The sequence below is a fragment of the Antechinus flavipes genome, chromosome 3 (genome assembly GCF_016432865.1).
Source record: "Antechinus flavipes isolate AdamAnt ecotype Samford, QLD, Australia chromosome 3, AdamAnt_v2, whole genome shotgun sequence".
In the NCBI taxonomy this organism is placed as follows: Eukaryota; Metazoa; Chordata; class Mammalia; order Dasyuromorphia; family Dasyuridae; genus Antechinus; species Antechinus flavipes.
In genome coordinates this window covers 328014543-328031911 of record NC_067400.1, presented here as the reverse complement: position 1 = coordinate 328031911, position 17369 = coordinate 328014543, and the positions used below count along the sequence as shown (strand labels likewise).

The following is a 17369-nucleotide window of genomic DNA, read 5'->3' as shown; positions in this document are numbered from 1 at the left end:
CCTGTTGACTTCAGAGGGTGATATGCACTGAAGAGAAAGGTTGGACCCATCACACTTGAGTCAAAGGTCCCGTGGATGTGCCAAAGAAGTGGACAATAGAGACTGATCCAGAACACTGAAAGTGCAGCTGAAATCACAGGAAGCTTAGCAAAGAGTGATGAATTGTGCACGTAAAATCTTTTTGACTTTTCTCATTTGGGGACCTCTTTTGGGACTTTTCTTGTTTGTATCAGATATTATATTTTGCTGGACTGTATTGTTAGGAACTGGGGATATTATATACTATCAGGAAGAGTGGGGTGTGAACCAAACCCAAAGGGTTGGGAACTGCGCCTTGTATATGCATGTGTAATTTGATGTCGGTACACCTTTTGTACTGGTACCTCGGGACCATTAGGGCATAAAAATACCTTTCAAACCTTGATCCAAACAATAGCCACTAGCTTTAGATTGACTGACTTGGACATGTGGGGGACCTGATCAACTTACACAGTGGCCCCGGGTTCCTGTTCCCCTGTCTCCGGCCTGGATCTTGAGCAAGTCAGTGATACACAACAGAACAGGTTTCTGGTCAGCAGAAGAAAAGCATCGCTGGCCCCTGACCAGTACAGTTTTAGGGAGATATTGCCTGAATCAGTCTGGTACAGGCCATGGGTGAGAGAAAGTGAATGTACATGGACATTTACTCGCAGGCCAGAGAAGGGAGCTGTCCTAGACTGCAGTAGATATGTGAATAGATGGGACCAAACCAGTATAACTTGTTATGACGGATCAGTGATTCGCTGTATCCAACGTTCTAATAGTAGTGAGGGGTGTGAGAGGAAAATGCCACCTGCCTGTTTAATCCCTGATCCAGAGGGACCCCAGATATGGACATGTGTAACCTTGAATAGCACAGCACCGGGTTCAACTTATACTTCGATGGAATGGAAGTGGGAGAATAGAGAAGGACCTGTTAGGAAAATGTTTAATAATTTCTGGAGCCATCAGGATCTAACTGGGAAAATGGTTGTACCTGCCAGTGAGTAGCTGAAAGCCATCTTTGGAGATGTAATTCTAATATGGGAGGAGAGCCCTTAGGTCCCTGGGCTTTCAGGTATTTTCCACCTTCAAGTGGACCCTTTATATTTTGGTATGAAGATAATCCTGCCCTGAAGGGGCATTACTGGATCTGTCCTCTGAGGGCTTATACCCATTTACCCAAAAATTGGACTGGGTTTTGTTATATAGGAATAATTAGACCTAAATTTTTCTTTCTCACATCGAACGTTGGCAGGCAATTTGGGATATGGTTATATGAAGATTTGGAAAGGGAAACACGAAGTGCTAACCGCTCCTTAACCCGCATTTACTTCTTTGTCCCAGACAAATGATGCCAATGGGTGGGGAGATGCCCGGCCTCCAGAGAGAATCATAAAAGAGTATGGACCGGCAACATGGGCCCAGGATGGTAGTTGGGGGCACCGAACACTGATATATGTGTCAAGTTGGTTAATTAGGCTAATTAGTCCTAGAGGTAATAACTAAACAAACCGCTCAAGCCTTAGACTTACTGGCTGATCAGGCAACTCAGACAAGAGAGGCAGTGTTACAACATCGATTAGTCTTAAGACTATTTACTAGCAGAAGAAGGAGAGATCTGTGGGAAATTGAATTTGTCCACCTGCTGTATGTAGATTAGTGATAATGGGCAAATTGTTAAGGAAATCACGAAGAACATCCGTAAGATTGCACTTGTACCCATGCAGGTTTGAAAATCTCCCTTTGGTACTGGCTGGTGGTCATGGTTCAGTGGAAGCTGGTGGAAACAACTGTTGGGATATGGATTAGTAGCTATAAGTGGAATCATCCTATTACCACTATGTTTGCCTTGCATAATTCAGTTGGTAACAAGAATAATTTGGATATCACTGGCAAGAATCTTACAGACAAAGGATGCCATTAAAACGATGATTTTACAGAAAGATGGATGGAAGGCGGTAGCAGGGGATGATCCAGATGAGGAGATTAACAAGCAATGTGTAGAGATGTTAATTGAATTTGGCCACAATGTTAGTTCTTCATGAAGAAATATACATATATTTAAGAATAACATGGGGGATTGTGTGGGGAAAAAGGTGACGAACTTACAGATTAAGCACATATTGATCAGAGACTGTTAACTAAAGCCTTAAGGCCTCAGTTGAGGAAGCATGTGATTTTAGATAAGGTTGGACTATATTCTATTGTTCAAAGACAGTTATACATTTACTGCATTCCACTGACTAAATAGGTCAAATATAGGGAATAAAGACTATGTGACCAATCACATCATATAGAGGGTGGGATTTGAGGGGGTTCTTTGTTTGAAATATATAAAAGTTGTGAAAACTCTCAATGGAATGACTCTCCTACTGTGGGTATCTTTGCTGTCCTTTCGGGCCCACAGGTCAGGATGGTCTGCTTCTTGAGATTCTAATAAATTCTTTCTTTTCATCATTCAGAGCGACTCCTGAGTAGTCAGTTTGGGTAGGTGCAAGTGTCCCGAACACTGGTAATGTACTTTCTTATCTCTACTTCTAAATCCTTTTCTTTATAGGGTTTAAGAAACAGCTCAAAGGCCATCTTCTATGAGAAGCCTTTCCACATTCTTCCATCTGTATTTTGTTTAGATTTTCATTTTTGACTTTATATTTCAATTATATATTTTTATGTCCATTGTTGCATTTAATTATTTTGCACACATCTGCATTTTTAAATTTTATATTTAGGCTATGTTTATTCCCATTTGTTGTTTCTCCTCTTAGAACATACATTTCAGTATGTGTAGGGAATTATTCATTCTTTGTATTTGTATCCTTAACATAGTATCTAGCAAATAGGAAGTAGATGATTAATAAATACTTGTTGACTGAAGAATAATACACTGACAACCAGGAGGATCAAGAAAGGTTTCCTCTAGAAAGAAATTTGTGACCAAAGATGAACTAGAGACCATTATTGATCACAAAATAGAAAATTTTGATTACATCAAATTAAAAAACCTTTGTACAAACAAAACTAATGCAAACAAGATTAGAAGGGAAGCAACAAACTGGGAAAACATCTTCACAGTTAAAGGTTCTGATAAAGGCCTCATTTCTAAAATATATAGAGAACTGACTCAAATTTATAAGAAATCAAGCCATTCTCCAATTGATAAATGGTCAAAGGATATGAACAGACAATTTTCAGAGGATGAAATTGAAACTATTACCACTCATATGAAAGAGTGTTCCAAATCATTATTGATCAGAGACATGCAAATTAAGACAACTCTGAGATACCACTACACACCTGTCAGATTGGCTAAGATGACAGGAAAAAATAATGATGAATGTTGGAGGGGATGCGGGAAAACTGGGACACTAATGCATTGTTGGTGGAGTTGTGAACAAATCCAACCATTCTGGAGAGCAATCTGGAATTATGCCCCCAAAATTATCAAATTGTGCATACCCTTTGATCCAGCAGTGTTTCTATTGGGCTTATATCCCAAAGAAATACTAAAGAAGGGAAAGGGACCCGTATGTACCAAAATGTTTGTGGCAGCCCTGTTTGTAGTGGCTAGAAACTGGAAAATGAATGGATGCCCATCAATTGGAGAATGGCTGGGTAAATTGTGGTATATGAATGTTATGGAATATTATTGTTCTGTAAGAAATGACCAGCAGGATGAATACAGAGAGGGTTGGAGAGACTTACAGGAACTGATGCTAAGTGAAATGAGCAGAACCAGGAGATCATTATACACTTCGACAACGATATTGTATGAGGACATATTTTGATGGAAGTGGATTTCTTTGACAAAGAGACCTAACTGAGTTTCAATTGATAAATGATGGACAAAAGCAGCTACACCCAAAGAAAGAACACTGGGAAACAAATGTGAACTATCTGCATTTTTGTTTTTCTTCCCGGGTTATTTATACCTTCTGAATCCAATTCTCCCTATGCAACAAGAGAACTGTTCGGTTCTGCAAACATATATTGTATCTAGGATATACTGCAACATATCCAACATATAAAGGACTGCTTGCCATCTAGGGGAGGGGGTGGAGGGAGGGAGGGGAAAAAAATCGGAAAAGAAACGCGTGCAAGGGATAATGTTGTCAATATAAAGTAATCATTAAATAAAAATTTAAAAAAATTAAAAAAAAAGGTTTCCTCTATGAAGCAATTCTGAATTGATAAATAAAGGGGTGCTAAGGATTCTAAGGCGAACTTAAGGAGAAAGTATATTTCTGACATGGAAGACAGCCTGGGCAGACACAGGGGGAGGAGGAGAAATAGTAAGTTTTGGGGAAAGCATGTATGTCAGTTTGCTTTGGAATACAGAGTAACTTAAGGAGAAGAGTTTGAAATAAATCTGAAAAGATAAGAAGGAAGCATATTATCACAATTTTTAAATGCCAAATAAAAGCATTCATATTTTATCTTACAGACAAAAATGGAACTCTCTTGAACAAGGGTTTATTCTTTTAAAAATATCAATTTGTCTGCTATGTGGAGAATGGAATGGGAAAAGGAGAATCTAGAAGATAGGAAACTATATAGGCTTTTACAAAAAATATAGGTGAAAGGTGAATGAGGGTGGTGTCTTGAGTGGTAAGAAGAGAACAGATGATGTGGTGAAGATAGAAAGGATAAGATTGTCAACTTGATAGATATGTAGCATGGGGAAGAATGAGGAATCAGAGATGTCATAAAAATTGTGTGATAGTGCCCTTAATAGAAAAAAGGAAATTTGGAGGAGGTTGAATTTGGGGGATAAGATAACGAGTTCCATTTTGGTAATGTTTGAAAGTTTTTTAGCAGGCATTTGGTGATTTGGGACTGGATGTCTGGAAAATTAATAGAAGTATATGCATATATACATATGTATATATACACATATGTATACACACACACACACACACACACACACGGAGAGGATATCATCTTTATGGAGATGAACCCGTGAGGAACTGCCAATTTCATCAATATCACCAAGAAAGATAATATAGAAAAGATGGCCCAGGACAGGGGCATTCAAGAGAAGAGAGGAAGAGCAACTATGGGCAATGTAATAGAGAATTAATCAGTAAAGAATAAAAAGATTGTTATATATATAGTAGGAAGCTGCAAGTTCTGGTAAGATAAAACAAATTATACAGTGAGCCTGGAGGGATTAAGTATTAGAATAAGGCCACAGGAATTTATTAAGGGCTTACTATGAGTCAGGTACTGTGTGCTAAAGTATTAGTAATAAAAAAAAGGGGGGTGGGGGTGGGAAAACAACCAAACCAGTCCCTGCATTCAAAGACTTCACAGTTTCAAAGGGGAGACAATATGCAAATAACTATAAAGAAACAGACATGGGGAAGGGAAATAATGTTAGGGAGAAGATCGCAGAAAATGGTCTAAATGCACAGGAAATTTGTAAATGGTACAATATAGATTTCAGAGTATTTGTTGTTCTGACACAGTCATAAAACCTAATTAGAACAGAGAAGGGTCAATGTTCTTTGCTATTAATGAATCTAAGCATCTTCTGTCTGTGCCATATCTATCTAATATGGACAGAGGATTAATAGTGAGCCTCAGGGGTGGGGAAGGGGTGGAAGGGGAATTCTTAATGTCAGGATTGAGGAGAATCTCAGATTCTGCTTGAGTTTCTAAGAGGAAATATGGCAAAATAGGTAATAGAGCAGGCCTCAGATATGCTTCCAGAAGAGGCCTTAACTTGATTTCACTATGTACATTCGTGCCTTCCAGACAGCCGCTCCAAACACTGTGTGAAAATTCCTAAAACTATAAACTTGAGACTCCGGGATAATGGTGATGTCTTTGAGAGAAATAGGAAAGTTTGGAAGAAGATGATATTTAGGGGAAAGGATAATGAGTTCAGTTTTAAATATGTTGAGTTTAAGATGTCCTTGCATTTTTAGAAGGCTATAGCTATGTAGGGGTTGTCATGAGGTCATATTTTGAGAAATAGCTGAAAAAATTCTGAAATATACAGAGAATTCCACCTACCCTTCTTGTAACTGCTCACTGGCAGATTCCTCTGCAACAAGAATTTCATATTCCTCAGCAGCGTATCTGTCCCAATCAGAAGGTTCAGGACCATCATTCTCAACATCCTGATTAAAAAGAAAATAGTCAAAAGAAATGAATTAAATTTTAGTTGAAGCATTCATGATGAAAAATAAGATAAGTATTGGAATATAATGTGTTTTCAAATTAAAAATTATCCATCTGAGAAATGTTTCACTTTAATATATGTATGCTATACATGTTCTTCCTGCATCAGAAAAATTACTTAACAGTTCCACCTCTTGGCTGGTTGTTTTCATGTTCCTTAGCTGAAAGAAAGCAAAACTTGAAGACAATGGGTTATACAAATAAAGATACTGAACAAAAAACAAGAATACTTTGAACAAAACCATGACTGTAGAAGTATATTGTGTTTCTCATCAAATGCAACATTCCCTTATAACTTATTTCTAAAAATCAGTGGAAAGTTATTCAACACTTTTGCAAGGCTCTAGGGTTATTTTTATCTTGGAGGGCTTAATGTTTAATAGCGAGAACATTTGTTAAATTGGCAATAATCTTCCTTGAAGTTCACCAAATAAATCTGCAAAATGCTAAGTCATGGAAAAACAAAGTCTCCAAAGGAGTAATATTGTACATCATCTAAAGAGTAATGGAAAGTTATATGATGGATAAGAGTAGGTTTCAAAATAATTGGAGATGAAGAACAATGCAGAAGAAGCTTCATGGAGACATTAGAAAGATGTAAATGGAAACGGAGTTGGTCATATCAGTTTGTGAACTACAAAGATTTATGCAAAGTCAAAAGAGATGAAAGGTGGCTCTCAGTATGTTACTTAAATTCCCTGTGGAAAATTTATGGGAGGACATGTTCTAGAATCTTAAAAAATGAGAAGTCTTGAATAGACTGTAATTCAAATCTTTGAAAGGAATATCACATCAGTGAAATCATGCATTCATCAAAGTACTGATTTATGCCCTAAAGGAATTCTCTTGACTAAACAAAAGTTTTTAATTACTTTTAATTCAGCTTTGGCTGGATTTATACAAAATATTCCTATATACAAATAATTTTATTATAAATATATCTTATCATAATTAGACTCTGAGGGCCTGGATGCCTTTCTTTGAAGCTTAGTTCTTTCCACTAATTCCTCTTGATTTCATTTACTTGGTAAAATATCGTGTAATCAGCAGTACTTAATGAAAGTGAATGATGTGGTGACTGTATTGTTGGAGGGAAAAGCTGCTTCAATGAGATCAGATCCACCAAAGTTAAGATGGAGAATTGTGGTTAAGGCATAAGTCTAGTTAGATAGGTCTAGAAGTATAAATGACTACCCAAAGAATAGTGATTGATTAATGGAGAATTGTGGTTAAGGCATAAGTCTAGTTAGGTAGGTCTAGAAGTATAAATGACTACCCAAAGAATAGTGATTGATTAAATGGAGTAAATTTGAAGTATAGTCTTTAATTAAGCACTTAACAGCTGTTTAATTCATTTGAATAAAGATTTATATGGTATGCTTATCATTTCTGTACAAAACTGGGAGGTGAGGATAATGATTAAGATAAAGATTAAGACAGAATTGGGATTCAAAAAGATCTCAACATATTAGAACAATGCATAGTAAGATTATATTTAATAAATGTAAAATTCTACATCTGGGGTTCAAAAAACCCTACAAAACTATTGTATAGGTATAGGATGGTTGGGGTTTGGCTAGATGATAGTTCATGTAAAAGGGGCTTATAGGATTTTAATAATGTAAAAAATGACAGGAGACAATAAAAAAACCCTATGTGATTTTAGGCTACAATCAATTAATTAAAAACATGATTACTAAAAACCAATTTTACATGAAAATTCATAAGATCTAACACAAACCTACTGTTCTTTTCTGTATGCTGAAATATTTCTTAGAGTATTATAAATACTGTATTATAAGGTGAGATGAGCAAGATCATCAAATCATTTTGTTTCATATTAGTAGAACAAAACCAAATCTGACAATTCTTTGAATTTCTGATGTGAACCCCTAAGCCACCTTTTCGTGTAGTTCCAACATTTCTATGTCTTCTAGTTTCATTTATCACAAAGATATGTATTAAGGATGTTTTCCTCTAGGAGTATGTAAATTTGTTGAACAAAGGTTGATGTTTATATGGAGTCTAAAAACTGTAATTCTGGCATTTTCTTTCCCCTTTTCTATCAATTCTGTTATTGTGGAAGAAGAAAGTTATATAGGACTGAGTCTGTTTTGCATTTTGAATTTTATGGATTACTGTGGTCAAAAAAAAAAATCCTCTTTGGTGGCCAACCTTCTGATGATGAGCTTCTCGGTAATTAATCAATATATTCTCCTAGCAAAGTAGACATATTTTATCACTGTTTCACATTCATACCTTTTCTGTTATGGAAGAAACTACCGAAGAATGTGTTCTACTAGTAGATCTTTTAAAAACTTAGGATTATCACAATGCTACAATGATGTATTAATGTGGTACTTGAATGTGCTGTTATTTTCACGATTTGACTCATTCTTTTTAATAATTTTTAATTATGAGAGATGCTCATCTGGATCTAAAAATTCCTAGCTTAACATCTGTATGTAGCTATTTTTAGGTGTAAAATATATAGAGTGTAAAATTTGTCTGAAACCTTACAGTGATGCTCATGGTAATGATTTGATATTTGATTCACATGGTATAGTGAAAAGAAAACTAAATTTGCAGTTTAATTTTGTGCCTTTATCAGTTATTACCTGTGTGATCACGAACAAATTATTTCCCCTAGATTCAGTTTCTGTAAAACGAGTTAACTAAATGCTCTAAATAATCAAATGCTAAAGTTCTTTGATATGTCAAACTGGTAAAAACCTGTTTTTTTTTTTTGAAGCAATCTGTTCATAGATTAACTTAAATGTATGTAGGCTTGTTGTCATGAGAGATTTTATTGGGACTTTCTGCCTTCACTTAGCTGGCCAAATACCTCATGTATGCTATTAATCTGAGTGTTGATATGCTGCTTCTTTTTAAGAAGAGGGTTCTAAGGATAGTTTTGAAACTAATGTATTAAAGTTATTATATGTATATTAAAAAACCCAAGGTTTATGTAAGAGAATTTCAGTTTCCCATGTAGTCCTCTTGTCTGTTCTTGTGTGCATTTGGTCAAGTTCAGAATAACAAAAATAAAATTTATTTTTAAAAAAGATATGGGTTTTAGAGGGGCAAAGAAAAAATGTATAATGTGACTTTAAGGCACTTTCCAGCTCTAAATATGTGGTCTTATAATCTTTACAGCACTTATTGCTGAATGCAATAATATTAAATTACCAATGATACCTTTTGCACTGCAAAGGGATCTCTTTGTTCATGGTCCAGGTATTTCTCCAGATTAAAGAAGGTGTCGTAAAAAATATGAGCCATTCTGCATCTTTTTAGGTCTCTGAGTGTTATTTTGCCTGTATAAAAAAGCAAAGTTTAATTTCATTCAAAAGCTTATCAAGTGAAAAAAATTTCAGTTTAAAAACAATACGGACATGCTTTATTATTATAAAAATCCATTTTTTCCTAAGAAGGCTTATTATAAACGATTTAGTTCATACTGATATTGTATTAGAAATGCTAATTTTAGTAAAGAAGACATCAAATACCTCTCAATAAACTTACACTTTAAGAATTTGATGAGTTAAACAATTTAGGGCCATTTTGGATTATGTCACTCAGCACATGCATTCTGTAAAGTTTATTGTATTAGAAAGAAAATTAGGTTCCCAATCACAAACACAAATTTGGATTTTTCCTTTATGCTCATATAAATCCGAACCCATGATTATAGCTTTTCTGAGCTCCAATCTTCTCATCTACAAAACAATGATGCTAATATTTTATGTTATCTACCTTTTAGGGCTATTGTAAAGTTTAAATGCAATAATGTTTGTAAAGCACTTGAGATTTTAAAAGATTATATAAACATTTACTATTAATAATGGTTAAAACTATAAAATGACACAGAATACAATAAATCAGTATTACCATCAAGTTCTGGTTTTACTAGGTCAAGCATCTGGCAGAGCAAGTCATGGAATGGCAATGGTTCAATACCCATGGCTTCCATTCTTTCACATTGTTCTTCATAGAAATATTCAAGTTCATACATGGAGAGCACACCATCCCCATCCAAATCCATGCAGCGGAACCAATATTCAATGCTAGTAAATAAAGAAACTTTTTTTGTAATATGATGTATACTACTTTATTTATAGCATCAATTTCTTCAGTATTCAATGTCCTTTATTCATTTATTTATATTTCTGCAACTCTGCAAGTCCTTAATCACAGTATTTTGTTTTGTAATATTGAGCAAACTGTCCTATGTTAAAAATAAAAAGCTTCAAACATATATTATTAGATTTAAAAAAGCCATCTTTGTCTAATATACATACATATATATATATATATATATATATATATATATATAAAATCTTTAAAAAATTTTAACACAGGGACTGAGAATCTTTAAATAAGGGACAATATTCCATAAGAAAAAACAATTGAGAGTCACCTAAAAAAAGCAATTTTGCCTTAAAAAAAATAAATTAAAATGTTTTAATATTGTGAATAGGCAACTATTAAAAATTATTCAGTTTTACATAATTGCAAATTTAAAAGTTTTAAATTCCTATTTTAAATTTGGAAGCATAAAAGTGCCTGCCTTATTTTTAAGTATTAAGAATAATTAATAGACATATTTTTGTAGAGGAAAAGATCTACTTTCATGAAATAATGACATCTGGATTTTTACAGGATATGGGTCCTAAAGATGGTTAAAATTATGCTTTGTTTTTACACAATATAGGCAAAAGTTGGATTTACATACATTGAAAAAGAACTAATCTGCATTACACATTATTCAGTTTTCAGTCTAGCCACTTTGTTGTCATTTGTACTTGGACCACTTGACTTTGCCATTCACTCTATCACCGTATCTCTTTGGGGGATTCATTCCTCTCAGTTTTTCTCTCACTCTGGAGCTGAGGTAGTTCTGAGTGATGAACTCCTCTTGTGATCTCCTTTAGCTAGTTGCCCTAGCTTTGATTCACAGTCCACTTGGATCATTATCTTACACTATCCATGTTGGCTACCTCTGTACCCATTAGAACCACTAGAATTTGCCATCTCTCCTAAGACAATCTTCTTACCCCTTTCTGGACCTGGAAATCTAATCAAAACAGTACTGACATTGCTAAGGCAAAGAGAATGCCAATTAAATTCCTTACCACCAATCCCTGTCATCTCAGTCCAAACCATCTCACCATTCTCTGGTGTTTTGTTTCCTCTAACTACAAATTTCTTGAAGGCAAGAATTGTCTCGTTCTGTATTTGTATCCTTGGCAAATTGCTTAGCACAATGTAATTGCTTAACAAATGCTTTTTCATTCTTTTATACCTGATTGCCTATGCAAGTAAATGGCTTTCTGCAAAAATGTTTTTGAGCTCCTTTGACTAATTTCTTATTAGTATGGGTCATCAAACACTATAAAATTATGTAATATTTATGTTGCTATATATTGTCTTGTTGTTTCTCTTTCAAGTAACTTCAAAATACAGTGTTTCAGTATGCTTTAATTATAAAACTGTTAAGCACAATAAAGTAGAACTGAAATGGGAAGTTCAGAAAAGTAACTTAGAAATCATACCTTGTTAGATTTTTTTTATCTTCTTCAGAGATTAGAAACCACACAAAATCTGCATAGCTCATTCTTCCCTCTTTTTGTACAACATTCCCCCTAAAAAAGGATATGTAAGCAAAATTTTCAGGGCAATATTTTAGATAAATTCAATGGGATGACATTCAGAAGTCACGACGATATTTTTCTGTGGAAGGTTTATAATTTTATTTCAGGAACAGTTAAATTAGAAAAATGGGTATACTTAAAGTTAATGTTCCACTGAGCATGCTAAAACTGAGAAATTAAAATCCACAGTATTTGCAAATATTAATTTCTAAAGGAAAATTAGTCTTCATTTTTAGAGCCAAATGGTATATATAGAATGGACTCCCCTTTTTCCTTCCTTTTTTCTTCCTTCCTTCCTTCCTTCCTTCCTTCCTCTTTCCCTATCTTATATGGGGTTTTCTATGGGGTGAAATAAAGGCTTCTTTAATCAATATGCATTTGGTGTGCTGAATGCTAGTATAAAGAAAGGACCTTTTACACACTTGGGGAAATGGAGTCAAAATCAAGCTATATATTATATTTGGAAATCTTCCCATAGTAATTACAGTATAGGCAACAAGACAAAGAAAGAAAATGACTTTGAGGTGAGCTCTAAGAATTGGACCTAGTCCATATGAATCTAGTCTTAGAAGTTACAATGGCCATAAGTTATAAGGATATTTAACAAAGCTGTCCATATGAGAATGGGCTATCTTGAATAATTTAGTTCTCTCTCAAGTAACTTCAAAATACAGTGTTTCAGTATGCTTTAATTATAAAACTGTTAAGCACAATAAAGTAGAACTGAAATGGGAAGTTCAGAAAAGTAACTTAGAAATCATACCTTGTTAGATTTTTTTTATCTTCTTCAGAGATTAGAAACCACACAAAATCTGCATAGCTCATTCTTCCCTCTTTTTGTACAACATTCCCCCTAAAAAAGGATATGTAAGCAAAATTTTCAGGGCAATATTTTAGATAAATTCAATGGGATGACATTCAGAAGTCACGACGATATTTTTCTGTGGAAGGTTTATAATTTTTATTTCAGGAACAGTTAAATTAGAAAAATGGGTATACTTAAAGTTAATGTTCCACTGAGCATGCTAAAACTGAGAAATTAAAATCCACAGTATTTGCAAATATTAATTTCTAAAGGAAAATTAGTCTTCATTTTTAGAGCCAAATGGTATATATAGAATGGACTCCCCTTTTTCCTTCCTTTTTTCTTCCTTCCTTCCTTCCTTCCTTCCTTCCTCTTTCCCTATCTTATATGGGGTTTTCTATGGGGTGAAATAAAGGCTTCTTTAATCAATATGCATTTGGTGTGCTGAATGCTAGTATAAAGAAAGGACCTTTTACACACTTGGGGAAATGGAGTCAAAATCAAGCTATATATTATATTTGGAAATCTTCCCATAGTAATTACAGTATAGGCAACAAGACAAAGAAAGAAAATGACTTTGAGGTGAGCTCTAAGAATTGGACCTAGTCCATATGAATCTAGTCTTAGAAGTTACAATGGCCATAAGTTATAAGGATATTTAACAAAGCTGTCCATATGAGAATGGGCTATCTTGAATAATTTAGTTCTCTCTCACTGGAGTTTTCAAGTTTTCAAGGCTGGATGGACCCTTGTCATCCATGTTGTAGAAGGAAGTCTTGGTCAAGTATAGATGAGGAAAATGGCCTCTGAAATAATTTTTAAGATTCTGTGAATAAATTTTTTTAAATTGAATCTGAGTACCAATCACTTCACAGACTTTTTTATCTAGTATTCCTTGTCAATTACAAAGATTAGCCTTGGAAAAAATTCTTTCTTAGAAAGAGGCTGACTATAGTTACAGCTTTTTAAATATTGCAAAAGGAAGATTAGGCCACTGTTAACCACACTTTCATATTCTGAGATTGTGAAGTTTAAGAGCAATGTCTCTATAGAGTTTCAAAAAAGAAAAGGATCTTTAAGAATAGATTGAGATAACTAAGAATAGATAATAAGGAAAATAAGAAGTAACAATTATTTTTATGGATCCTTTCAGATGAGCTACTTTTATTTCTATATAGAGTTCTCTGCTGGATACTCTCTCTTCCCTGCTTTTTCATGACAATGCTATTTTCCTCATTTCTATCTATTACTTTTCAGTCCTATTTGCTAGATTATCATTCATATCATAAACCTTAGCTGTGCATTCTTTCTCCTTCGATCTCTAAACTAAATGATCTCATCCATTTACATGGGTTTAGTTTTCATCTTTATATTAAAGACTGCCAAGTTTACATAGTCAGTCCTAGTTTTTGTCATTCAACAAGTAAATATTAGACACCTACTACATGTGCAAGGTACTGTGCTAGGCATTGGGAATATAAATACAAATAAACAGTTCCTATATACAATAAGTTTATAATTGTAAACAAATATACAGAGTGGAAGTTTCTTGAAGGTAGGGACTATTTCATTATGGTCTTTGTATTTCCAGTTCCTATTATAATGCCTGTTACATGGTAGGTGCTTAATAAATCCTTCTTTATTTATTGAAAAAAAAATATAGCCTAAAAATAAAGTTAACAAATGGAAATATATATATAATTAAATACAAAGTAGTTTGGGAAGGAGTGAGGATAATTAGGTGGTGCAGTGGATAGAGTGCTGGGTCTGAAGTCAGGAAGACTCATCTGCCTGAGTTCAAATCTGCTTTCAGATATAGCCCAAAGAAATTGGGGCTATGAAAGAGACATGACTGAAAAACAAATCTCTATGACCTCTAACATCTATAAACTCTTCTTTTTGGCATTTAGATCCAATACATGGCACCAATCAAGTTTTCTAATCTTATTCCATATCTCATAAATTTATGTGTAGAGTCAAATTGGACTTTTTGTTCTTCACACATGGCATACCATGCCCCACCTGTATGCCTTTGCAATAGCTGTCTCCCAGTCATGGAAAATACTTCCTTGTCACCCCTGCCTCTTAGAAATCTAGTTTCCTTAAAAGCCAGTTCACCTTCTACATGAAATCTTCCTGATTTTCTCAACTACAAGTCCATTCCCCCAATAAATAATAATTTTTATTTCTGCACTGTGTTTCTACATTGTGTTTTATATGTACATGTTATTTCCCTTACTTTGTTATTCCCTGCCTTAAAATGTAAGCTTGAGGGCAAGAACTATTTCAGTTTGTATTTCCAGGCCTTAATACAATGTGTGGTACATAGAGTAGGCACTTAATAAATGCTTGTCAACTATTGATTGACTGAACCCTTCAGTAAAACTAAAACATATATTAGTGTACTTTGTTTTCATTAGATTTTTATAATAAATACTTTTGGATGGGAATTGAGTTATTATGTAAAGAACCTGGTTATAATAAGGTCTTGTTCCATTATTAGCAGTTTTAACTATTTAAGTGATGCTTTTTCTTTAGTAAATTTTAAAATTCTTTAATTTCAGATAAAGCACAGATGAAGTAAATGACTTAGGGAAGGAAATATAGAGAGCAAAAAGACCCAATATTAAGAATAATGAAAATTTCACCACAAAGTTTTTTTTTTTAATTTATGGCTTAACAAAGTTTGAAGAAATTAAATAAATGCAGCCCAATATTCTATTAGAAAATATGATAAGAAAAGTGGAATACCTTCCTTCAACAGGGCACTGTTAGCTATTACATAAATGTTATAGTTCTGACTATTGCCATTCTATACTTTTGAAAAGTTTTGGTTCAATCAACAAGAATTTGTAAAGTGCTTAATGAAATCTTTGAGGCATTGTCTTACCTTGTCACTGCTCCAGAAAATATTCTTTCAATAATTCTATTTGATGATGCTGAAAATGATTGAAGAACATAATTAGAAACATTCTTTATGATTCACAGTTTTATAAAACTATTTTCATCTTGCTAAACCGAAATGTAGACTGTGAAAGTAGCATAGATAATCTGGAGCACTTCTGTGTTACAAATTAAAGGCTAACAACTACACTTGATGAGACCATGAATAGAGATACAAGTGCTGACTCCTGGTTCAACCAGGATCAATCAAAGATTTTCATTTAAAGTTCAAAGGATCATCATAGAAAACTGGGCAGACTGAAGAAGGCAGGGATGCATGTATTTGATTGTAGGATATATACCAATATTTATGTTAAGGAACATAAAAGGGAATTTACACCTAGCATCGCTAATTATTAACTCTGGCATACATTATTAGTATGTACAATTCAATGAAATATCTTTCACAAAAGTTTTTTCTTAAAATGTCACTAATCACAAATGAGTTTTTAAAAAAGGCAGTATCTAGTATATTTTTGCAGGATTTTCACTTTATTTTCAAAAGGCCTTGATATGACATTAAAACAATGCAAGTTAAGGTATTTAAATATAAAACAAGAGGCCATCTAAGAAAAGAAGAAACAGATGCATTCAAGTTTCATAACTGAGTAGACTGGCAATATGTGGACCATAAATTTAGTTCAAAGTTTTCTGGTTGCTAAGGAAAACAGATCGGTAACTTAATTTTTGCTCTTTAGTAAGAGAAAGCACACAAATCAGAAATATTACTTTTCCAGGAATTAAACCTGGGCAGAAATTTATAGCCTGAGTCCTTGGAAAGACACTGGAAAATATATGGAATATAATAAAAATGAAAGTTCTACCTAATCTACTGATTTAATGCCATCTCAATTAAATTATCAAAAATTATTTTTTGAGCTACAAGAAATAACATTTACTTGGAAAAATAAAAGGTCAATAATATTAAAGGAATTAAATGAAAAGTAAAGAACTGACTATTTTAAAAGGCAGTAATTATCAAAAGTGGATCAGTGGAATAGAATGGACAATACAACGCGTAGTAAACTTATATTTGACAAAGGTAAAGTTTTAAACTTCTAGAATAATTTTTTTGTATTCCCCAATTCCCCAAATTTTTGAGAAAAATAGAAAATCTGGAATTGGTTATAGACCATATTGTACTATTTACTTCAAGATAAGGTGAACTGGACACATGATTAAGATATAAAGGGAGATATCAAAAATAAATTAGAAGAATATGGAACATATTACCTATCAAACTCATGAATAAGAGATTTTATAAATAAACAACAGATAGAAAGCACTGTGAAATGTAAAATAGACTTTGATTACATTAAAAAAAGATTTTTGTATAAATAAAACCAATGTAGCCAAGATTAGCAAGGAAAAAATGGGGAAAATTTTTTTTAATAGTTTCTTGGATAAAAGTCCCATCTCAAATATATAACTTTGCCAAATTTATAAAAATGTTATTCCCCAATTAATAAATATCAAAATATGTAAAGTTTTAAATTAAGATATCCAAGACACACACACACACACACACACACACACACACACACACACACGTAGTCATATGAAAAAACGCTCTAAATCATTATTGAATTAGAGAAAGGCACACTTATGAGACTGACTAAACTGACAAGAAGAAAATGACATATGCTGGAAGGGATGGAAAAATTAGGACACCAATACATTGTTGATGGAATTGCAAACTGATCCAAGCATTTTTGTAGAACAAGCTGTAATTATGCTGAAATAATTATAAAAATTGTATATAC

The 17369-nt window shown here is 33.6% G+C and overlaps 1 protein-coding gene across 3 annotated transcripts in view; it reads right to left on the bottom strand.

Annotated features, from left to right (window-relative positions):
* The window catches only part of PPP2R3A (protein phosphatase 2 regulatory subunit B''alpha), a 214947-nt gene that overhangs the window by 23356 nt on the left and 174222 nt on the right, over nt 1-17369 (bottom strand). For 2 of the 3 annotated variants that reach the window (XM_051985596.1, XM_051985599.1), the window contains 5 exons: nt 15554-15602; nt 12622-12711; nt 10096-10271; nt 9403-9521; nt 6037-6143 (listed from right to left, as the gene is read on the bottom strand). In XM_051985596.1, the coding sequence (XP_051841556.1) occupies nt 6037-6143; nt 9403-9521; nt 10096-10271; nt 12622-12711; nt 15554-15602 (541 nt within the window). Of the gene's footprint in view, nt 1-6036; nt 6144-9402; nt 9522-10095; nt 10272-11759; nt 11850-12621; nt 12712-15553; nt 15603-17369 lie in introns of all 3 variants that reach the window. The other variant, XM_051985597.1, reaches the window with a different exon arrangement.